Here is a 20,787-nt window from a genome sequence, read left to right on the forward strand (position 1 = left end):
CCTTGACCCTACATTTATCCTTTACCAAATTGTGTTGCCTTGACCCTACATTTATCCTTTACCAAATTGTGTTGCCTTGACCCTACATTTATCCTTTACCAAATTGTGTTGCCTTGACCCTACATTTATCCTTTACCAAATTGTGTTGCCTTGACCCTACATTTATCCTTTACCAAATTGTGTTGCCTTGACCCTACATTTATCCTTTACCAAATTGTGTTGCCTTGACCCTACATTTATCCTTTACCAAATTGTGTTGCCTTGACCCTACATTTATCCTTTACCAAATTGTGTTGCCTTGACCCTACATTTATCCTTTACCAAATTGCAATAAATTGTTCATATTTCTCCTTGGTGAACAATACAGAGATGCCAATACCTAAACAGATACCTACCAGAGAATAAATGTTTTGCTTACTTATGATTTTTTTTAAGTAGTGTTTTTATATCAGTAACAAAACATCAGTACGTTTCAAAAACGTGGAAGGAATTCTTCTAATTTCTCAATTTGAGCCCAATGCTTATTGTTCCTCTTCTGGAGTTCTCTGATAAGTTCCTCTCTATCCATTGCTCCCCCTCCTTCTTCGGGACAATGGCTATTTCATTCAGAAAGAAGAATGGTAATAGCACCCTCAATGTCTACATGAGACAACTAGATTATGTATATGGCCATTGTTAAGAAACATGGCATGGCCTATACAAGTGGGAAAGTGTCCTTTAAAATGTAATTTTCCTGTCAGGTTACTATCCAACCCTGTTAATGAAAGCTAACTCTGGTTTGTGTGGTGGGACATGTTGTCCAAATCGGCCAGGGCATGGCAGCCACCTGTATTGAGGAAGAGGGCAATTGGATTAATACTGCAGACTCATAATTTTAACAGAAAAATGGAAGGAAATTATATAACTCCACCCTGACTACTTTAGGTCAAGTGTAAGGTAAATAAGGACTAGGGTTGCAAAGGAGGGTATGTTACTGAAAACCTTTGAAGTTTACCAGTAAACTACCATGTGTATTTTTCAAGGATTTTATGTAATCTATCACAAGACATCTAGTGGCCCTTTTGGTACTTCAGATTATCACAGATGACTAACAATCTCTGACCTTCTGTGTGGCTTTATCATATGTAATATACAGGATATGAAATCATTGAATAATATGATTTTAAAATATAAAAAATAGAATGACAAAGCTGTCTTATCCTAAATTCCTAAATCATTCCTAAATTTTAACATTAACATTCATTAATTAGGATATTTTCTCTTGAACCATATGGTCTATCTACTAGAAACTCATGGACAATATAAACACAGATATAATAAATGAATACTATATATGAATTCATTTTTTCAAGTATAAATGACCAAAGTTACTGTAGAATGCCATGGATTTTCTGTTAATGACCAAAATTACTGAAGATTACAGTAAATTACAGATGAATTTGCAACCCTATTCAGGACATAGGCCTACTGTATTAGATTTTTCTCAGGCATGTTTTTCTTAAAACATTCTTGAGTTTTCAAAGACGTTAATCTTATCTTGTTTTAAGGTATTATGACATATGTAATAGGAATTGTGAGTGATATTGATAATAATATTATATTGTAATTATTATTAGTCATAGCTTCACCCAGCTGCAGATACCCTGGAACCCATACATGTCGGGTAACACAAGGACGTGTTAAGGCTTTTCTCCTCTAAGAAAAACACCTGCCATTCAAGGATTCATTATTTAACAAAACACAGAAAATTGAAATAGGCTAGAAATGTCATTTGTACTTTATTTTATATCCCCAGAGGACTATCACATGCTGTTTCTAATATTAAGTAGCTGATCACGGACAGTTCCTAATCAGTAGGGATAGCCCCTGAATGTTTACTTCAAACATCCCACCTAGAAGTCCTTGCCTATCCTCTTGTTTTGGGATGCCTCTAGCATGAATGTCCTTGTGTCTGTTGAAGTGTTGGTCTCTTCGCTGCAGTGCTGCAACTGATGGCCCTTTCCCAAATACCATGCTTGCCTCAAAGAGGGTCTTCTGCACTTAAAATACTTTAATTCCCCAAAGCTTGCAGCAGGGGGCGATGCAATACCACATTTGGATTCTAATTATTTTCCATTGCCATCACCCCCCAAGGTTACATCTAGAATTGATTACACCTGAAGGTCTCATGGAGGATATGACTTTACAAACAGATAATCTTCTCTTAGTGGTGGGAATGTGGGTCTATTGACACACATTATGTCATTCAGGCTTTCTCCGATATGGGTCGTTCCACCAATTGGGTGGGTGCCTTTTGAGTAGTGTAACTTGGTAGGAAGAAAAACTTGTTTTCACCTCATTTTAACATTCTGTCACAAAGATCACGTTTAACTGAATAAAAAACATATTTTCCTATCTCAAGAGGTGTTTAATCAAATAAAAAATGACTATAGTAAGTGCCTAGTAAGTGCCAAGTAAAGTAACAGGGTTGACGATTTCATCTTAAATCAGCCATAAATCCCCCAGGGGGAATAGAAACTTGTTGTGTGCAACAGGGAGGGGCAATTGAATGCAAGCTTTTCTAGTCTATCTATGGGTAACAGGGTTCACGTGTTATGCTCGACCTACTCAGTTACCCACCACAAAACACCAGAAAATTGCCTAAAAGAGTTTAACCAGCTTTCACACTAGGGTTTGACTATAAGATTTTAAATGTTTCTTCTGAATGTTAAAATTAAAGTTCAGTTCATATAACAGGGTTGACCTTAAAATGAGGGACAGGTTGTTGTTTTTTTCTTAAAATGAATCACCAATTGTATTAAAGAAATAATAATCGCCAGAAATGACTGTCAAAGCAACAGAATAACTTTACACCTTTGAGAAATGTCTGGGTGATTTAAAATGAGTGAGTTAAAAGTCAGTTAAAATCTTCATAGTAGTTACAGAGTGTGTACATTTCTGGCAGTTCTTTAAAAGAAATCTTAGCAGTTCTTTAAAATAAATCTTTAAAAGAAAATCTACAATGAATAATGGGAGAAAATTCCCAGATCCAGATGTGCAAAGCTGATACAGACATACCCAAATGTGTTACTACAAAGGATTTTCTCAGGGGTGTTAATACTTACAGTATCAGTCAAATGTTTGGACACACTTACTCATTCAAGGGTTTTTCTTTCTTTTGACCATTTTCTACATTGTAGAATAATAGTGAAGACATCAAAACTATGAAAAAACACATCTGGAATCATGTAGTAACCAAAAAAGTGTTAAACAAATCCAAATATATTTGATATTTGAGATTCTTCAAAGTAGCCACCCTTTGCCTTGATGACAGCTTTGCACACTCTTGGCATTCTCTCAACCAGCTTCATGAGGTAGTCACCTGGAATGCAGTTCAATTAACAGGTGTGCCTTGTTAAAAGTGAATTTGTGGAATTTTCTTTCCTTCTTAATGCGTTTGTGCTAATCATTTGTGTTGTGACAAGGTAGGGGTTGTATACAGAAGATTGGTGTATTTGGTAAAATACCAAGTCCATATTATGGAACGAACAGCTCAAATAAGCAAAGAGAAATGACAGTCCATCATTACTTTAAGACATGAAGGTCAGTCAATCTGGAACATTTCAAGAACTTTGAAAGTTTCTTCAAGTGCAGTTGCAAAAACCATCAAGCGCTATGATGAAACTGGCTCTCATGAGGACCGCCACAGGAAAATATTAATTAGAGTTACCAGCCAAATAAATGCTTCACAGAGTTCAACATAAACTGTTCAGAGGAGACTGTGTGAATCAGGCCTTCATGGTCGCATTGCTGTAAAGAAACCACTACTAAAGGACACCAATAAGAAGAGATTTGCTTGGGCCAAGAAACACAAGCAATGGACATAGACCGGTGTAAATCTGTCCTTTGGTCTGATGAGTCCAAATTTGAGATTTTTGGTTCCGTGTCTTTCTGAGACGCAGAGTAGGTGAACGGATGATCTCGGCATGCGTAGTTCCCACTGAGAAGCATGGAGGAGGATGTATGATGGTGTGGGGGTGCTTTGTTGGTGACACCGTCTGTGATTTATTTAGAATTCAAGGCACACTTAACCAGCATGGCTACCACAGCATTCTGCAGCAATACACCATCCCAGCTGATTTGTGCTTAGTGGGACTATCGTTTGATTTTCAACAGGACAATGACCCAACACACCTCCAGGCTGTGTAAAGGCTATTTGACCAATAAGGAGAGTGATGGAATCAGATGCATCAGATGACCTGGCCTCCACAATCATCTGACCTCAACCCAATGAGATGGTGTGGGATGAGTTGGACCGCAGAGTGAAGGAAAAACATTCAACAAGTACTCAGCATATGTGGGAACTTCAAGACTGTTGGAAAGGTATTCCAGGTTAAGCTGGTTGAGAGAATGCCAAGAGTGTACAAAGCTGTCATCAAGGCAAAGGGTGGCTACTTTCAAGAATCTAAAATATATTTTGATTTGTTTAACACTTTTTTGGTTACTACATGATTCCATATGTGTTATTTCATAGTTTTGAAGTCTTCATTGGTATTCTACAATGTAGAAAATAGTAAAAATAAAGAAAAACCCTTGAATGAGTTGGTGTGTCAACAATTTTGTCTGTAACTGTATGTAAATGAAATATTTAATTTACATCAATACATTTGCTAAAATTTCTAAACGTGTTTTCACTTTGTCATTATAGGGTATTATGTGTAAAACACAGCAAAATGAATACTTTCTGAATGCACTACATTAATAAGAATGGTTGTCTATTGAGCTATGTCAGTGTCATGGGAACAACAGGCAATTTGTTGAACACATCACAGTGTGGACATTATTTGGTTTAAAGGCATGAAATCGATGGGCTTCTCTGTATTGAATCATTTTATGAAGTGGGTTATGAACGAAAGGGGTTAATAGTTGGATTGGGTAAGTCTAAAGATGAAGGTGGTTTGATAATTCCCATAACCTACGAACCCAGGGAGATCCAAGAAATCTAGGGCATAGTCTTCACTAATCACTCCCGATCCTTTGTCTGGGTCTGAATACCGCTCATTTGCAGGGTCAAATGTCACATCTAATGTTGGCTTGAATTAGTTTCACTAGCAACCAAAAAGGCTCATAAAGTTAGTTTGAACCATTGATACCCGTGGTAAAAACATATTATTCCTATGGGATTAGAACTAAAGGCTCAGTGTGCAGGGACAGAGGAGGAAAGAGAGCTCTATATCTTGGCTATGCCTAGGGCTGACTATTAAAGACTCTATATCGGACTAGAGAGCTGTACATTTACAACTTTAGAGACCTCATGAAATGTTGAGGTCACGTGTGGTTACCTGTGGATGGGATGGGTGTGTGATGTCATATTTCACATCAGGCCGTTCAACCCTGGCCAATCGGTTTAAGGCAGGATGATTTGGGGGAGTCGGTCAGGGAGTGGAACAGCAGCAGGAGAGATAACGGGTATCCTACGAATCAGGTTTGAGAAGTTAACTCAAACTTTGGTCAGTTCGGAGTTCAACACAGGATAACTGGTCATACGAATGTGGCTCACATTTTAGTCAGGTAAATTTCTATGGCAACAAATCCTTCAGAACTACCCTAACTCCGTTTGTCTTGAATGAAGTGTCTTGGACCTGAGTTGATGACCAATGAAATGGGATTCTCTCCCTCTCACAAGAATTGCGACATCGTCCCCTTCGTTTGAGGAACTGATTAAATATTTTATGAATCACAAATGTTTTTTTGTGTAAAAAAAGAACAAGATGTTAAAGACGGCATTAACGATAAGAAAAAGGAGCACTTTAAAAAGCCTATTTCAAATCAAATCAAATGTATTTATATAGCCTTCTTACATCAGCTGATATCTCAAAGTGCTGTACAGAAACCCAGCCTAAAACCCCAAACAGCAAGTAATGCAGGTGTAGAAGCACGGTGGCTAGGAAAAACTCCCTAGAAAGGCCAAAATCTAGGAATAAACCTAGAGAGGAACCAGGATATGTGGGGTGGCCAGTCCTCTTCTGGCTGTGCCGGGTGGAGATTGTAACAGAACATGGCCAAGATGTTCAAATGTTCATAAATGACCAGCATGGTCAAATAATAATAATCACAGTAGTTGTCGAGGGTGCAGCAGGTCAGCACCTCAGGAGTAAATGTCAGTTGGCATTCATAGCCGATCATTCAGAGTATCTCTACTGCTCCTGCTGTTTCTAGAGAGTTGAAAACAGCAGGTCTGGGACAGGTAGCACGTCCGGTGAACAGGTCAGGGTTCCATACCCGCAGGCATAACAGTTGAAACTGGAGCAGCAATACGGCCAGGTGGACTGGGGACAGCAAAGAGTCATCATTCCAGGTAATCCTGAGGCATGGTCCTAGGGCTCAGGTCCTCTGAGAGAGAGAAAGAAAGAGAGAAAGAGAGAATTAGAGAGAGCTTACTTAAATTCACACAGGACACCGGGTAAGACAGGAGAAGTACTCCAGATATAACAGACTGACCCTAGCCCCTGACACATAAACTACTGCAGCATAAATCTTGGAGGCTGAGACAGGAGGGGTCAGGCGACACTGTGGCCCCATCCGATGATACCCACAGACAGGGCCAAACAGGCAGGAATAACCCCACCCACTTTGCCAAAGCACAGCCCCCACACCACTGGAGGGATATTTTCAACCACCAACTTACCATCCGGAGACAAGGCTGAGTATAGCCCATAAAGATCTCCTCCACGGCACAACCCAGACAGGAAGATCACGTTAGTGACTCAACCCACTCAAGTGACGAACCCCTCCTAGGGACGGCATGGAAGAGCACCTGTAAGCCAGTGACTCTGCCTTAGAGGCAGAGAATCCCGGTGGAGAGAGGGGAACTGGCCAGGCAGAGACAGCAAGGGCTGTCTCACAACATAGCCTGTTGAATTTGCAAGATAACTTTTCCTTCATTTTGATTTCGGCACAATTTTAAATGTGACACTGACTTGCCAATTATGTTTCAGTATTGTCTCAATTAAGAGTTTGGTGTTTGACTAGCCATGTGTGACTTACACACGCAGGCGGTCAAGCAATATTCGCAGTCGTAGTGCGGATGAAACCTAAGCTGGAATGTGAAATTAACTGAAGCTGGTTAGCTTTAGAAAACCCTGAGTAGATCTAGCTTTCTTTGTATGATGCCCCTATATTATATAGCCGTAAAAAGCCAAATATTTACCTGGAGGAGCCCACCTCTAGTCGTGACAGCTGTGTTTCTCTGGAGGTAAACCAGATCAGACAAGAAGTGGAATTAGGGTTTAGGTCTTCATTTCAGTGTCAGACACAGGACATTGTCTGGCTACTATTCTTACTGCCATGATTAGCTCCTCTGTGTCCCTGGCATGAAAAGAGTTATGTCATGTTATGTCATGTTCAGCAGTTGCTCTTCATCTATTACCATTTACAATGACTTTTATTAATTGTGATTTGTAGATCAGTTCGATTCTGTGTCTCCTCTAGGTACGTATATGTAGTGCTTATCTTAGCACTCTTCCAGCTCTCCTTTCATATTGAGGTTATATGTGCATACCTCAGACCAGATGAAGTGCTGGTGTCTGGCTTGTGTCATCACAGTGTGGTAGGAGGAGATGCATTTCTCAGCTGTAGCCAGTTTGTCATGCAGCACTGCAAGGCCTACTGAACAACGTCCAAATGAAAACACATTACAGTAAAATATGATTTAAAGCAAATGTTATCCTGCTGCGTGTAATCTCTTATATAGGAACCTGGCTTTGACCCTTTATGACTGATAGTGCACCATAGTTCTGTCCAGTCATAGGGTTGCCTTTTTCCGTTTGGGATGGGAATGTCTCCATTGAAGTTTCCTGAACTGAAAACTTTCACGTTTGTTAATTGAATGAATGGATTTGCAAGTAAAAGGAGGTCTATGAAAACCACAGATGGTCTTTTTTTGTTTTAGTTTCGTGAAGAATCCCTCAAATGGTTGCATTTATTAGTACTGGTGACATCCATGTGTGCATCCAAAATGGCACCCTATTCCTTATAAACTGGGTGTACAAAATATTAGGAACATCTGCTCTTTCAATGACAGACTGACCAGGTGAATCAAGGTCAAAGTTATGATCCCTTATTGATTGCCACTTGTTCAATGCACTTCAATCAGTTTAGATGAAGGGGAGGAGACAGGTTAAAGAAGGATTCGTAAGCCTTGAGACAACTAAGACATACACAATGTGTGCCATTCAGAGGATGAATGGGCAAGACAAAATATGTAATTGCCTTTGAACAGGGTATGGTAGTAGGTGCCAGGCACACCGGTTTGAGTGTGTCAAGAACTGCAATGCTCCTGGGTTTTTCACAATCAACAGTTTCCCGTGTGTATCAAGAATGGTCCAACACCCAAAGGACATCCAGCCAACTTGACACAACTGTGGGAAGCACTGAAATCAACATGGGCCAGAATCCCTGTGGAACGCTTTCGACACCTTGTAGAGTCCATGCCCTGATGAATTCAGTCTGTTCTGAGGGAAAAAGGGGGTGGTGTAACTTAAAATTACGAAGGTGTTCCTAATGTTTGGTATACTCAGTGTATCGCACTTATAACGATGTACACTGAGGATCGGGAAGCAAGTTCAGGGAGTGAATACATTTAATAAATAAATGAACAAAACAAGAAACATGACCAGCTCACCAACATGATACAGAAACTGAAACAATGATGACTGGGGAAGAAACCAAATGGAGTGACATACAGTTGAAGTCGGAAGTTTACATACACCTTAGCCAAATACATTTAAACTCAGTTTTTCACAATTCCTGACATTTAGTAAAAATTCCCTGTCTTAGGTCAGTTAGGATCCCCACTTTATTTTAAGAATGTGAAATGTGAGAATAATAGTTGAGAGAATGATTTATTTCAGCTTGAATTTCTTTCATCACATTCCCAGTGGGTCAGAAGTTTACATACACTCAATTTGAATTTGGTAGCATTGCCTTTAAATTGTTTACCTTGTGTCAAACGTTTCAGGTAGCCTTCCGCAAGCTTCCCATAATAAGTTGGGTGAATTTTGGCCCATTCCTCCTGACAGAGCTGGTGTAACTGAGTCAGGTTTGTAGGCCTCCTTGCTCGCACACACTTTTCCAGTTCTGCCCACAAATTTTCTATAGGATTGAGGTCAGGGCTTTGTGATGGCCACTCCAATACCTGGACTTTGTTGTCCTTAAGCCATTTTGTCATTTGGCATTCATTTGGCATTCGCTCTTGCAACCTTCCGGTTACTAGTCCAACACTCTAACCACTAGGCTACCTGCCGACCAAGCTTTAACTTCCTGACTGATGTCTTGAGATGATGCCATCTATTTTGTGAAGTGCACCAGACCTTCCTGCAGCAAAGTACCCCACAACATGATGCTGCCACCCCCGTGCTTCACGGTTGGGATGGTGTTCGTCGGCTTGCAAGCCCCCCCCCCTTTTCCTCCAAACATAACAATGGTCTTTAGGGCTAAACAGTTCTATTTTTGTTTCATCAGACCAGAGGAAATTTCTCCAAAAAGTATGATCTTTGTCCCCATGTGCAGTTGCAAACCATAGTCTGTCTTTTTTTATGGCGGTTTTGGAACAGTGGCTTCTTCCTTGCTGAGCGGCCTTTCAGGTTATGTCGATATAGGAATCGTTTTATGGATATAGATACTTTGTACCAGTTTCCTCCAGCATCTTCACAAGGTCCTTTGCTGTTGTTCTGTGATTGATTTGTACTTTCGCATCAAAGTACGTTCTTCTCTAGGAGAAAGAATGCGTCTCCTTCCTGAGCGGTATGACGGCTGTGGTGTTTATTCTTGCATACTACTGTTTGTACAGATGAACGTAGTAGCTTCAGGCGTTTGGAAATTGCTCCCAAGAATGAACCAGACTTGTGAAGGTCTACAATTTTTTTTCTGAGGTCTTGGCTGATTTCTTTTGATTTTCCCATGATGTCAAGCAAAGAGGCACTGAGTTTGAAGGTAGGCCTTGAAATACATCCGCAGGTACACCTCCAATTGACTCAAATTATGTCAATTAGCCTATCAGAAGCTTCTAAAGACATTACATCATTTTCTGGAATTTTCATAGCTGTTTAAAGGCACAGTTAACTTAGTGTATGTAAACTTCTGACCCACTGGAATTGTGATACAGTGAATTATAAGTGAAATAATCTGTCTGTAAACAATTGTTGGAAAAATGACTTGTGTCATGCACAAAGTAGATGCCCTAACCGACTTGCCAAAACTATAGTTTGTTAACAAGACATTTGTGGAGTGGTTGAAAAATTAGTTTTAATGACTCCAACCTAAGTGTATGTTAACTTCCGACTTCAACTGTATAAAGGGCAGGTAATCAAGGAGGTGATGGAGTCCAGGTGAGTGTCATTATGCTAGATGAGCATACCGCTGGTGACAGGTGTGCGCCATAATGAGCAGCCTGGTGACCTAGAGGCCGGAGAGGGAGCACACGTGACAGCACTGCTTTTAACTTATGGGTTTTTACTTCCCTTTATGTAAGTCTGATGACAGTCTTTCAATCAGAATATCTTGACTTTTGTTCCATATTGCTCCACAAAATATAACACATTGTCTATTATAAAACATTCTACAAATAGATCTAATTTGTGTGGGAGGTATGCTTATAGGCTAATCAGTCTGTCACTGTCTCCAAGGGGAGTTTCCAGCTAACATTATCTCATACAACTAGCCTAAATAAAGATAATGGTAACTTCTCACCCCAATTCGTGTTAGGGTGACTGTACCAACCACAATTGACTTTATGACCTTTATCATTGCCTCTATGAAACAGTAACACCATTATTGTGAAACCACTTCCCTAATACACATTCGTCTTCACTAATTATATTTAAATAATACATACTCATTTGGTGGGTGCTTATATTTGTCCTATTTCATATGTACAAGTGTACAAGTGTGTGTTAATACGCATGTGTGAATTGTAAAGGTATTTTTTTTTGCACATCTTTTTTTGCATATATTTTAAAGGACTCCCTAACAGTATAACAACAAGTCTGAATTTGCCTTGGACTATGTGTTCCTATCTTCCAATGGTAAGTCCTGGCATGAGCAGCTATCTAGTCACATTCCATTGTGAGGAGACCACAGGTAAGCAGCGAGAGAGAGAGAGAGAAAGAAAGAAAGAAAGCACAGAAGACATCATGAATACACCCCAATACTGCCTTCTGATGTTGCTTATCTACTCGGGCGGACCCAATGCAGGTAGAATGGCTTTTATTTCCTGTGTGACACTTGACACCGTTGTTAGGTTATTTTTGAGGTGTGACAAGTCACACGATGCAGGGGGGTTCGGTGGCCTACCCTTAGCTTTGAACTATCAGACAAGACAGGGGATCTGCCTGAGCTTGTCCTCTGTGTAATGCAATGGCCAACAAACACATAGGACTACATTGCTACAAAGGCCTCCTGTCTTGTTGATGCTGTGTTTTGTTTGATTAGATATATGAGATATTCTCTATGTAAGCTTTGTGTGAGTGTTATATGGACAGTGTGTGTAAGCCCCTGACTATCTGTTTGGCATGTTCTTTGACAAAGGAGAAAAGAATGTAGCACGATAATGGGGAAGTTGTTGTTATGATGAAATATGTCACTTTTATCTGCTGTCCTACTAGAAAGAGGGAAATGCCTGATATTTATAACACAATCTAAATCAATCTGAATGGCAAAGTTGAAATGGATGAGAACATTAAAAACTGCCTGCCTCTACACAAAGTAAGCCTCAGTTCCATGCATCACTTCCCTGCAGTAGGTCATTTATCTATAGAGATTGTTTGTTTTGTCCCTCTCAAACGTTGTTATATTATCAAATCTATCACATTTTTATTTGTCACATGCGCCAAATACAACAGGTGTGAAATTCTTACTTACGAGATCTTAACCAACGATGCAGAGTTTTTAAAAAGTACGGAAAATGTGCTAAAAAACTAAAGGGAAAAACAGTAACACAATAAAATAACAATAACGAGGCTATATACAAAGGGTAGCGGAGGGGTACGGGTTAGTCAATGTGGAGGGGTACGGGTTAGTCAAGGTAATTGAGGCAACATGTACATGTAGGTAGGGGTAAAGTGACTATGCATAGATAATAAACACAGTAGCAGCAGTGTATGTGAAGAGTGTGAAGGAATGTGAATGTATGTGTGTGTGTAGCATCAATATGCATGTGTGTGCGTGTGTGTTTTGAGTGTGAGGTTAGTCCAGTGATTGTACATCGAGCCTGTGCAAGCGAGTCAGTGCTAAACATAGTAATAGATAAGAATAAAATAAGGGGTTCAATGTAAATAGTCTGGGTATCCATTTGATGAGCTGTTCAGCTGTCCCGTTTGTCATACCGAGGAGACCAAGACGCAGCGTGATTGGAATACATTCTTCTTTTATTTAATGAAGAACACTGAAACAACTAACGTGCCACTATAACCAACTCATGCTGACATGCAACTACACATAGACAATAACCCACAAAACCCAAATGGAAAATGGCAACCTAAATAGGATCCCCAATCAGAGACAACGATAAACAGCTGTCTCTGATTGGGAACCAATTCAGGCCACCATAGACCTACATATACCTAGACATACTAAAACCCCATAGATATACAAAAAACCCTAGACAGGACAAAACACCTAGACAATTCAACAACTAAACCAAACACCCTGACCTAACCAAAATAATAAAGAAAACAAAGATAACTAAGGTCAGGGCGTGACATCAGCAGTCTTATGGCTTGGGGGTAGAAGCTGTTAAGAAGTCTTTTAAGCATTGTTTGTGCAGTTATCTGGAAAATGTTTTTGATTACAAAGCAGGTTAAGAAAGCAGGTTAACACAGTTCTCACACCAGACAAGATAAAGCCACTGTATATTAACTTTCCTGTGTCATTTCTGTCAACTTCTCTAGGACCTCTGAATGGTATTAGCCCGTTCATAAGGCATTACGAAGGCTTGTCTTATGATCGTGAGGCCTTACACAGGAGACACCGGCGCGCCAAACGAGAGACCCAGCCTCAGGACCAGACACTGCAGCTGGACTTCAGAGCTTTTCTCAGGTACTGGACACAAGCCCAGGAGCTTCTGTTTCATTGCCTTTCCGATTGAGTATATAATTGTCAAAACATCTTTCAATGTTTGCTTCACTCTTTGTGCTTTGTGTCACACGATTGTTTACTTTAGGACCTTCCGGTTGCGTTTGAGGCGAGACACAACGGGATTCACCGAGCCTTTTGAAGTCTTCTCTGAAAATATATCAAGTACAGCAGACCTCTCCCATCTATATTCTGGAGAACTTGAAGGTATATGACACTTCAGGGATTTGTGGCTTTATAATCCAACATATTGTAGCCTGCCTCCCCTCAATCTGCCTATCAGTCTCTCTCCCCCCTCCATCTCTCGCTAACTCCCACCTGTCTGTCTCTCACCAGATGAGAAGGGATCTTCCTGTCACGGCTCGGTCATCCAGGGCCAGTTTGAGGGTTCTGTCCTCACAGCCAATGGGACGTATTACATAGAGCCTGTCCACAGATACACCAGCCAGCCCACACAACACCACTCCATCATCTACCATGAGGACGACATGGGTAAGAGAGGACTGTTGATCTAATGAATGTTCTTCTCAAGTGTATGTTAAAACAGTCCAATGCAGCCGTTTTTATCTCAATTTTTACACAGAGATGATTTGATATTAAGTACCTTACTGTGATTGTTTTCAACTAAAGCTGTCAAAAATAGTCTAATGGGAGAGATATGTAACGCGAAAACTAGCTGTTATTGGCAGTGAAGTTTGAAACTCTCTTTGTTATTGGTCTATTAACTCATAGCGCCTGGTAATGTCGCCAGGCAGGCCAAAACTCCACCCATGCAAAACAAGCTGAAATTTCAGGTGATCTTTCCAAACAGCTCTTACACTAAAATGGCATTATCACCATTTTCACAACTTTCACAGTATTATTCCAACCTCATATGGACATATATAAAACACAGGAAAATCACTTTGACTGCACTGGGCCTTTAATGGCTATAACGCTTCCCCAAAATGATAATGGTCTATTTCAAACGATTCTCAAAATATCTCTCCTATTCCGTCACGTGTGTGTATCACCTTTCTCATTTTTTGGAATAAAGAAATCAATATTAACCTATAATCAGACAATGAACTCATTTACCAAAGGTTAGGATGACATACAGTGCATTCTGAAAGTTTTCAGACCACTTCACTTTTTCCACATTTTGTTACGTTACAGCCTTATTCTAATATTGATGAAATGTTTTTTCCCCTCATCAATCTACACACAATACCCAATAATGACAGAGCAAAAACAGTTTTTTAGAAATTGGAAGGTGAACCCATCCCTGAGGACCTGTGGGCTCTGGAGCAGGTTTTCATCAAGGATCTCTCTGTACTTTACTCTGTTCATCTTTCCCTCGATCCCGACTAGTCTCCCAGTCCCTGCCGCTGATGCTGCCACCACCTCGCTTCACCATAGGGATGGTGCCAGGTTTCCTCCACACGTGACACTTGGCATTCAGGCCAAAGAGTTCAATCTTGGTTTCATCAGACAAGAGAATCTTGTTTCTCATGTTTTAGGTGCCCTTTTGGCAAACTCCAAGCGGGCTGTCATGTGCCTTTTACTGAGGAGTGGCTTCCGTCTGTCCACTCTACCATGAAGGCCTGATTGGTCGAGTGCTGCAGAGATGGTTGTACTTCTGGAAGGTTCTCCCAACAAAGGAACTCTGGAGCTCGGTCAGCGACCGTCCGTCCGGTTGTTGGTCACCTCCCTGACCAAGGTCCTTCTCCCCAGATTGCTCAGTTTGGCTGGGTGGCTAGCTCTGGGAAGAGTCTTAGTGGTTCCAAACTTCTTCCATTTAAGAATGATGGAGGCCACTGTGTTCTTTGGGACCTTCAATGCTGCAGACATTGGTACCCTTCCCCAGATCTGTGCCTCAACACAATCCTGTCTCGGAGCTTTACGGACAATTCCTTCGACCTCATGGCTTGGTTTTTTTCTTTGACATGCACTATCAACTGTGGGACCTTGTATAGACAGGTGTGTGCCTTTCCAAATCATGTCCAATCAATTTAATTTACCACAGGTGGACTTCAATCAAGTTGTAGAAACATCTCAAGTTTGACCAATGGAAACAGGATGCACCTGAGCTCAATTTTGAGTCTCATAGAAAAGTGTCTGAATAATTTATTTGCAATAAATTTGCAAACATGACTAAAAACCTGTTTTCCATTTCTCATTGTAGGATATTGTGTGTAGATTGATGAGGGAAAAAATTATTTAGTCCATTATAGAATAAGGCTGTAATGTAACAAAATGTGGAAAAAGTGAGGGGGTCTGAATACTTTTCGAATGCACTGTATTTTCTGACATCATGTTCAGATGAAATGGACTAATGGTCAATACCATGGCCTGATGCCTCTCTACTCCTTATCACACAAAACCAGGCCAGATCAGTAGATAGGATCCTGCTCCAGGGCCAGACTAATGACTGTCAATGGTTCCCTATCTTTCCTTTTAGCCTAACCCAGTCTAAAGCCTTAAACCAGTAGGCTGTGAGCCGGGGTTACATGGGTCAGTGATACAGTACAGCTCTTTAGAGCAGAAAGGGTTAACGGGTTAACAGCAGAGTCCTCTTATGGAGCTCTGGGGGGTGGGAGGAGGTGGAGACTCACTCAGAGCTCCAGCCAAAGAGAAGAAAAACCTGAGCTGGTGTGAGGAAGGAGGAGGAGGAGTGTCAGGTGACCTGGCATCCTCCCAGGGCTGTGAACCCTTGGAGCTGGTTCCCATAGCGATATTATATTAGGACCCCATCTGAGAGGTTTGGCCAGGTGGCACTCATTGGAAAGCTGTCATCCTGTGTGTGTGTGTGTGTGTGTGTGTGTGTGTGTGTGTGTCAGTTAGATTAATTCCAGGAAAGAGGTGGAACAATATTACGCACACAAAGCCAAGACCCCCTGCTTGTGATGGAGTATTCTCAAGGTTTTTGTCTCCCCCTCCCCTAAAATTGCCCAAAGACATTTTGTACAACAGTAACTGCCTGTGGTTGACATCTGAACTTGAGGTTGGATAAGGATGAAGGTCTCCTGGTCCCCAGACATGGGACGGCCCAGGTTTGTTTGTAAATAGGCCTTTAGAAACACATCCCTCCTGACAAACAGACAAACTGAAGGCCAAGCTCATCACAAGCTAATAAAGAAGACACTATGGAGGAAGTTTTACCACCCATCCACGGAGTCATAAAGCATTGAGATTATCTCCAGTGGCTTGGATTAGAGTAGCCTTTTGAAGTGTGTGTGTGTGTGTGTGTGTGTGTGTGTGCCTGTGTGTATGAGTGCAGTGAGGAGATAGAGAGGTGGGGGCAGGCTAGTACTGACAAGTCCCCATGCTGTATGGAGTGCTGAAAGAGGAGAAGCAGACAACCCAAAGTAAAAAAATACCAGAGAAAGGAGTGTCCGAGTGTGCCTGTTTGTGAGCGCTCTGTGGCTACCCCTAGTCATGTGACCTCTCTTTTGAAGTCACACCACCGTGGTGTGAGAGAGGGGTAACTATCGAGCATTTCCCATGCTCTCTGGGGCTCTGTCATTCACCCTGCTGGCGCTCCTTCCGCTCTGTGTGTGATTAGTTAAGAGGTTTACTCAGCCCACACCCTGCAAACAAGCAGATGACAAAGTCTCTAGTTCTGATTGTAAGTGAATAATCACAGAAAAACAACAGTGAAGAAGAATATGTACTCCAGATGTGTCAAAGCATTTTTGTTTTAAGATCTATTCGAAACATGGGCAGTCCTCACACAGTGCTTTGAACGTTGTTCACCTTGTGTGTTGTAAAGGGACAGTCCTCTAGTTGAATTGCATCCGGACTCAGACTGAATTCAGTCCCTTCAAGGAATTTCGCATGAAGAATCCGTGTTGGGAAATACCCAGAGACCACATTTCAGGTCTTGAACCCCCCCCAGTGTTATATCCTGGTCATGCTTAATGACATGATTTGTAGCCCACCATGGAAGAATGTCTCAGGCAGACTACTTTTAGAAAATTACTCTGTGACAATGATAGAACCTTTCCATCAGCACATTCAGGGGATGTGGCCAAGTTCTCCTATAAAAGTAGTTCCCAAACTTTTTATAGGTCCGTACCCCTTCAAACATTCAACCTCCAGCTGCATACCCCCTCTAGCACCAGGGTCAGCACACTCTCAAATGTTGTTTTTTGACATCATTGTAAGCCTGCCACACACACTATACGATACATTTATTAAACATAAGAATGAGTGTGAGTTTTTGTCACAACCCGGCTTGTGGGAAGTGACAAAGAGCTCTTATAGGACCAAGGCAAAAATAATAATATAATAATAATCAATAATTTTGCTATTTATTTAGCCATCTTTGTTCATCGAAAATAGTGAATAACTTACCACAGGTTAATGAGAAGGGTGTGCTTGAAAGGATGCACATAACTCTGCAGTGTTGGGTTGTATTGGAGAGAGTCTCAGTCTTAAATCATTTTCCACACAGTCTGTGGCTGTATTTAGAGAATCCACTCTCACATAGGTACGTGGTTGCAAAGGACATCAGTGTCTTAACAGCACGATTTGCCAAGGCAAGAAACTCTGAGCGCAGCCCTGTTCTGTTCGATGAGGCTCTCTTGTTCAGATATCGGTAAGTGGACTGGAGGTAGGGCATGAAAGGGATAACAAATCCAGTTGTTTGTGTTTCCGTTTCAGGAAAGTACCTGTGTAATTGCACACCCAGCTCATTCAGGTGCTTCGCTATATGACATTTGACATTGTCCGTAAACTTGAGTTAATTTGCACACAAAAAATCATACATTGATGGAAAGACCTGTGTGTTGTCCTTGTTAATGCAGATAGGAAAGAGCCCAATCACCCAGATAGGCCAGTCATGTGAGAAACTTGTCATCATGCAAGCGGTCAGACAAATGAAAATGATGGTCAGTAAAGTAAACTTTAAGCTTGTCTCTCAATTTTTAAAAGCGTGTCAATACTTTGCCCCTTGATAACCAGCACACTTCTGTATGTTGTAAAAGCATTACATGGTCGCTGCCCATGTCATTGCATAGTGCAAAAAATACACAAGATTTCAGGGGCCTCGCTTTAACAAAGTTAACCATTTTCACTGTAGTGTCCAAAACATCTTTCATGCTGTCAGGCATTCCCTTGGCAGCAAGAGCCTCTCGGTGGATGCTGCAGTGTACACAAGTGGCGTCGGGAGCATCTGCTTGCACGAGCATTACCACTTCACTATGTCTCCCTGTCATGGCTTTTGCGCCATCAGTTTAGATACCAACACATCTTGACCACCAAAGTCCATTTGATGTCACAAAGCTGTCCAGTACTTTAAAAATATCCTCTCATGTTGTCCTGGTTTCCAGTGGTTTGCAGAAGAGGATGACCTCCTTAATTACCCCCCCCCCCGTAAACGTAACAGACATGTACCAGGAGCTGTGCCAGGCCCGCCATGTCTGTTGACTCATCCAGCTGTAACGCATATAATTCACTGGCTTGTATGCGAAGCAGTAAGTGTTTCAAAACAGCTCCTGCCATGTCACTGAAGCGTTGTGAAACAGTGTTGTTTGATGAAGACATTGTATAGTTTTTTGGGCCTTTTCCCCCAGCATTGTCCCAGCCATATCCGTGGCAGCAGGAAGAATTAAGTCCTACACAATAGTACGGGGCTTGCCTGTCCTAGCCCTTCGGTAGCTCACCATATAAGACGCTTCTAGCCCCTTCTTATTAAAGGTACTGTATCTGTTGCTTTTATACATGTCTGCATACTCGAAAGTTGTCTTTATTCTCGCTCAAAAACCTCCCATGGCTTATTTTTTCAATTGTCACGTTTAATTTCTAAATGTCTGAGCAAGTGTGAAGGTTTCCCACGAGAGAGTAACAGTTAATGTGATTGGATGTTAATTATTTGACTAGGCCACCTGTATTTGACAAATAATCATTTTAAATCACATTTTTATTTGGCGTACCCCTGACGGTATTGTGCATACCCCAGTTTGGGAATACCTGTCCTATAGGATCAAAAAAATATGTCTGGTGACTGAGGGTTCTGGTCTACTCTGTAGCTGTAACGATTGTCCTCCTCCTCTTCGTCAGAAGAGGAGTAGTAGGAAGGATCGGAGGACCAATGCACAGTGTGGTACGTGTTCATATTGCTTACTTTTAATAGAACACTGAAAACTACAAAATAACAACGTGAATAAATGAAACAAACGAAACAGTCCCGTGTGGAACAAACACTGACATGGAAAATAATCACCCACCACTCAAAAGTGAAACCAGGCTACCTAAGTATGGTTCTCAATCAGGGACAGCGAATGACAGCTGCCTCTGATTGAGAACCATACCAGGCCAAACACAGAAATCCCAAATCATAGAAAAAGGAACATAGACAATCCAGACAACCCACCCAACTCACGCCCTGACCATACTAAAACAAAGACATAACAAAAGAACCAAGGTCAGAACGTGACAGTAGCTGAGCATAGCACAGTGTTTCAGTTTTATGAAATCATTCTTTAGCCCGGAATTGGTTTGATCTTCAGGTAAACCCACTCAGAGTTTTTTTCTAGATTTAAATAAAATAAAATCCTCTGCAATTGTAACGGTCTTCTTGTGGTAGAGGCGGACCAAAAAGCAGCGTGATTATATTGATTCATGTTTAATAACAAAAAGGATAAACATGAACACTACAAAACAACAAACGTGGAAAACCAAAAACAGCCCTGTCTGGTGCAAAACACAGAGACAGGAACAATCACCCACAAACACACAGTGAAACCCAGGCTACCTAAGTATGATTCTCAATCAGAGACAACTAATGACACCTGCCTCTGATTGAGAACCATACTAGGCCGAAACATAGAAATACCCCAAAACATAGAAAAACAAACATAGACTGCCCACCCAACTCACGCCCTGACCATACTAAATAAATACAAAACAAAGGAAATAAAGGTCAGAACGTGACAGCAATCTACACACAAAACCACATAATGATAAACCGAAAAACTATTTTTTGAATTTTTTGCAAATGTATTTTACACAAAAAACAGAAATACCTTTTTTACATAAGCATTCAGATCCTTTAATATGAGAATTGAAATTGAGCTCAGGTGCATCCTGTTTCCACTGACCACTCTTCAGATGTTTCTACAACTTGATTGGAGTCCACCTATGGTAAATTTAATTGATTTGACATGATTTGGAAAGGCACATCTGCTGAAATGAGGTCCCACGGTTGACAGCGCATGTCAGAGCAAAAACCAAGTCATGAGGTAGAGGGAATTGTCCGTAGAACTCCGAGACATGATTGTGTTGAGGCACAGATCTGGGTAAGGGTACAAAAACATTTCTGCAGCATTGAAGGTCCCCAAGAACACAGTGGCCTCCATCATTCTTAAATGGAAGAAGTTTATGGTAGAGTGGCCAGACGGAAGCCGCTCCTCTCTAAAAGGCAAATAACAGTCCACTTGGAGTTTGCCAAAAGGCACCCAAAGACTCAAAAGGCACCCAAAGACTCAAGAAAAACAAGATTGAACTCTTTCTGTGAGTGCCAAGTGTCACGTCTGGAGGAAACGTGGCACCATCCCTACAGTGAAGCATGGTAATGGCAGCATCATGCTGTGTGCGATGTTTTCAGCTGCATGCACTGGGAGACTAAACAGGATCGAGTACAGAGAGATCCTCAAAGAAAACCTGTTCCAGAGCAGTCAGATCCTCAGACTGGGG

At 41.2% G+C, this 20,787-nt stretch overlaps 1 protein-coding gene across 1 annotated transcript in view; it reads left to right on the top strand.

Annotated features, from left to right (window-relative positions):
• The first annotated feature begins 11,044 nt into the window (after positions 1-11,044).
• si:ch1073-396h14.1 (disintegrin and metalloproteinase domain-containing protein 10) overlaps positions 11,045-20,787 on the top strand; it is a 57,333-nt gene continuing 47,590 nt past the window's right edge. Inside the window, exons 1-4 of the mRNA XM_021579496.2 lie at positions 11,045-11,232; positions 12,927-13,074; positions 13,199-13,317; positions 13,447-13,602. Of these exons, the coding sequence (XP_021435171.2) occupies positions 11,061-11,232; positions 12,927-13,074; positions 13,199-13,317; positions 13,447-13,602 (595 nt within the window). The 5' untranslated portion in view covers positions 11,045-11,060. The remainder of the gene's footprint in view (positions 11,233-12,926; positions 13,075-13,198; positions 13,318-13,446; positions 13,603-20,787) is intronic.

This window comes from Oncorhynchus mykiss, chromosome 1 (assembly GCF_013265735.2).
Source record: "Oncorhynchus mykiss isolate Arlee chromosome 1, USDA_OmykA_1.1, whole genome shotgun sequence".
Lineage (NCBI taxonomy): Eukaryota > Metazoa > Chordata > Actinopteri > Salmoniformes > Salmonidae > Oncorhynchus > Oncorhynchus mykiss.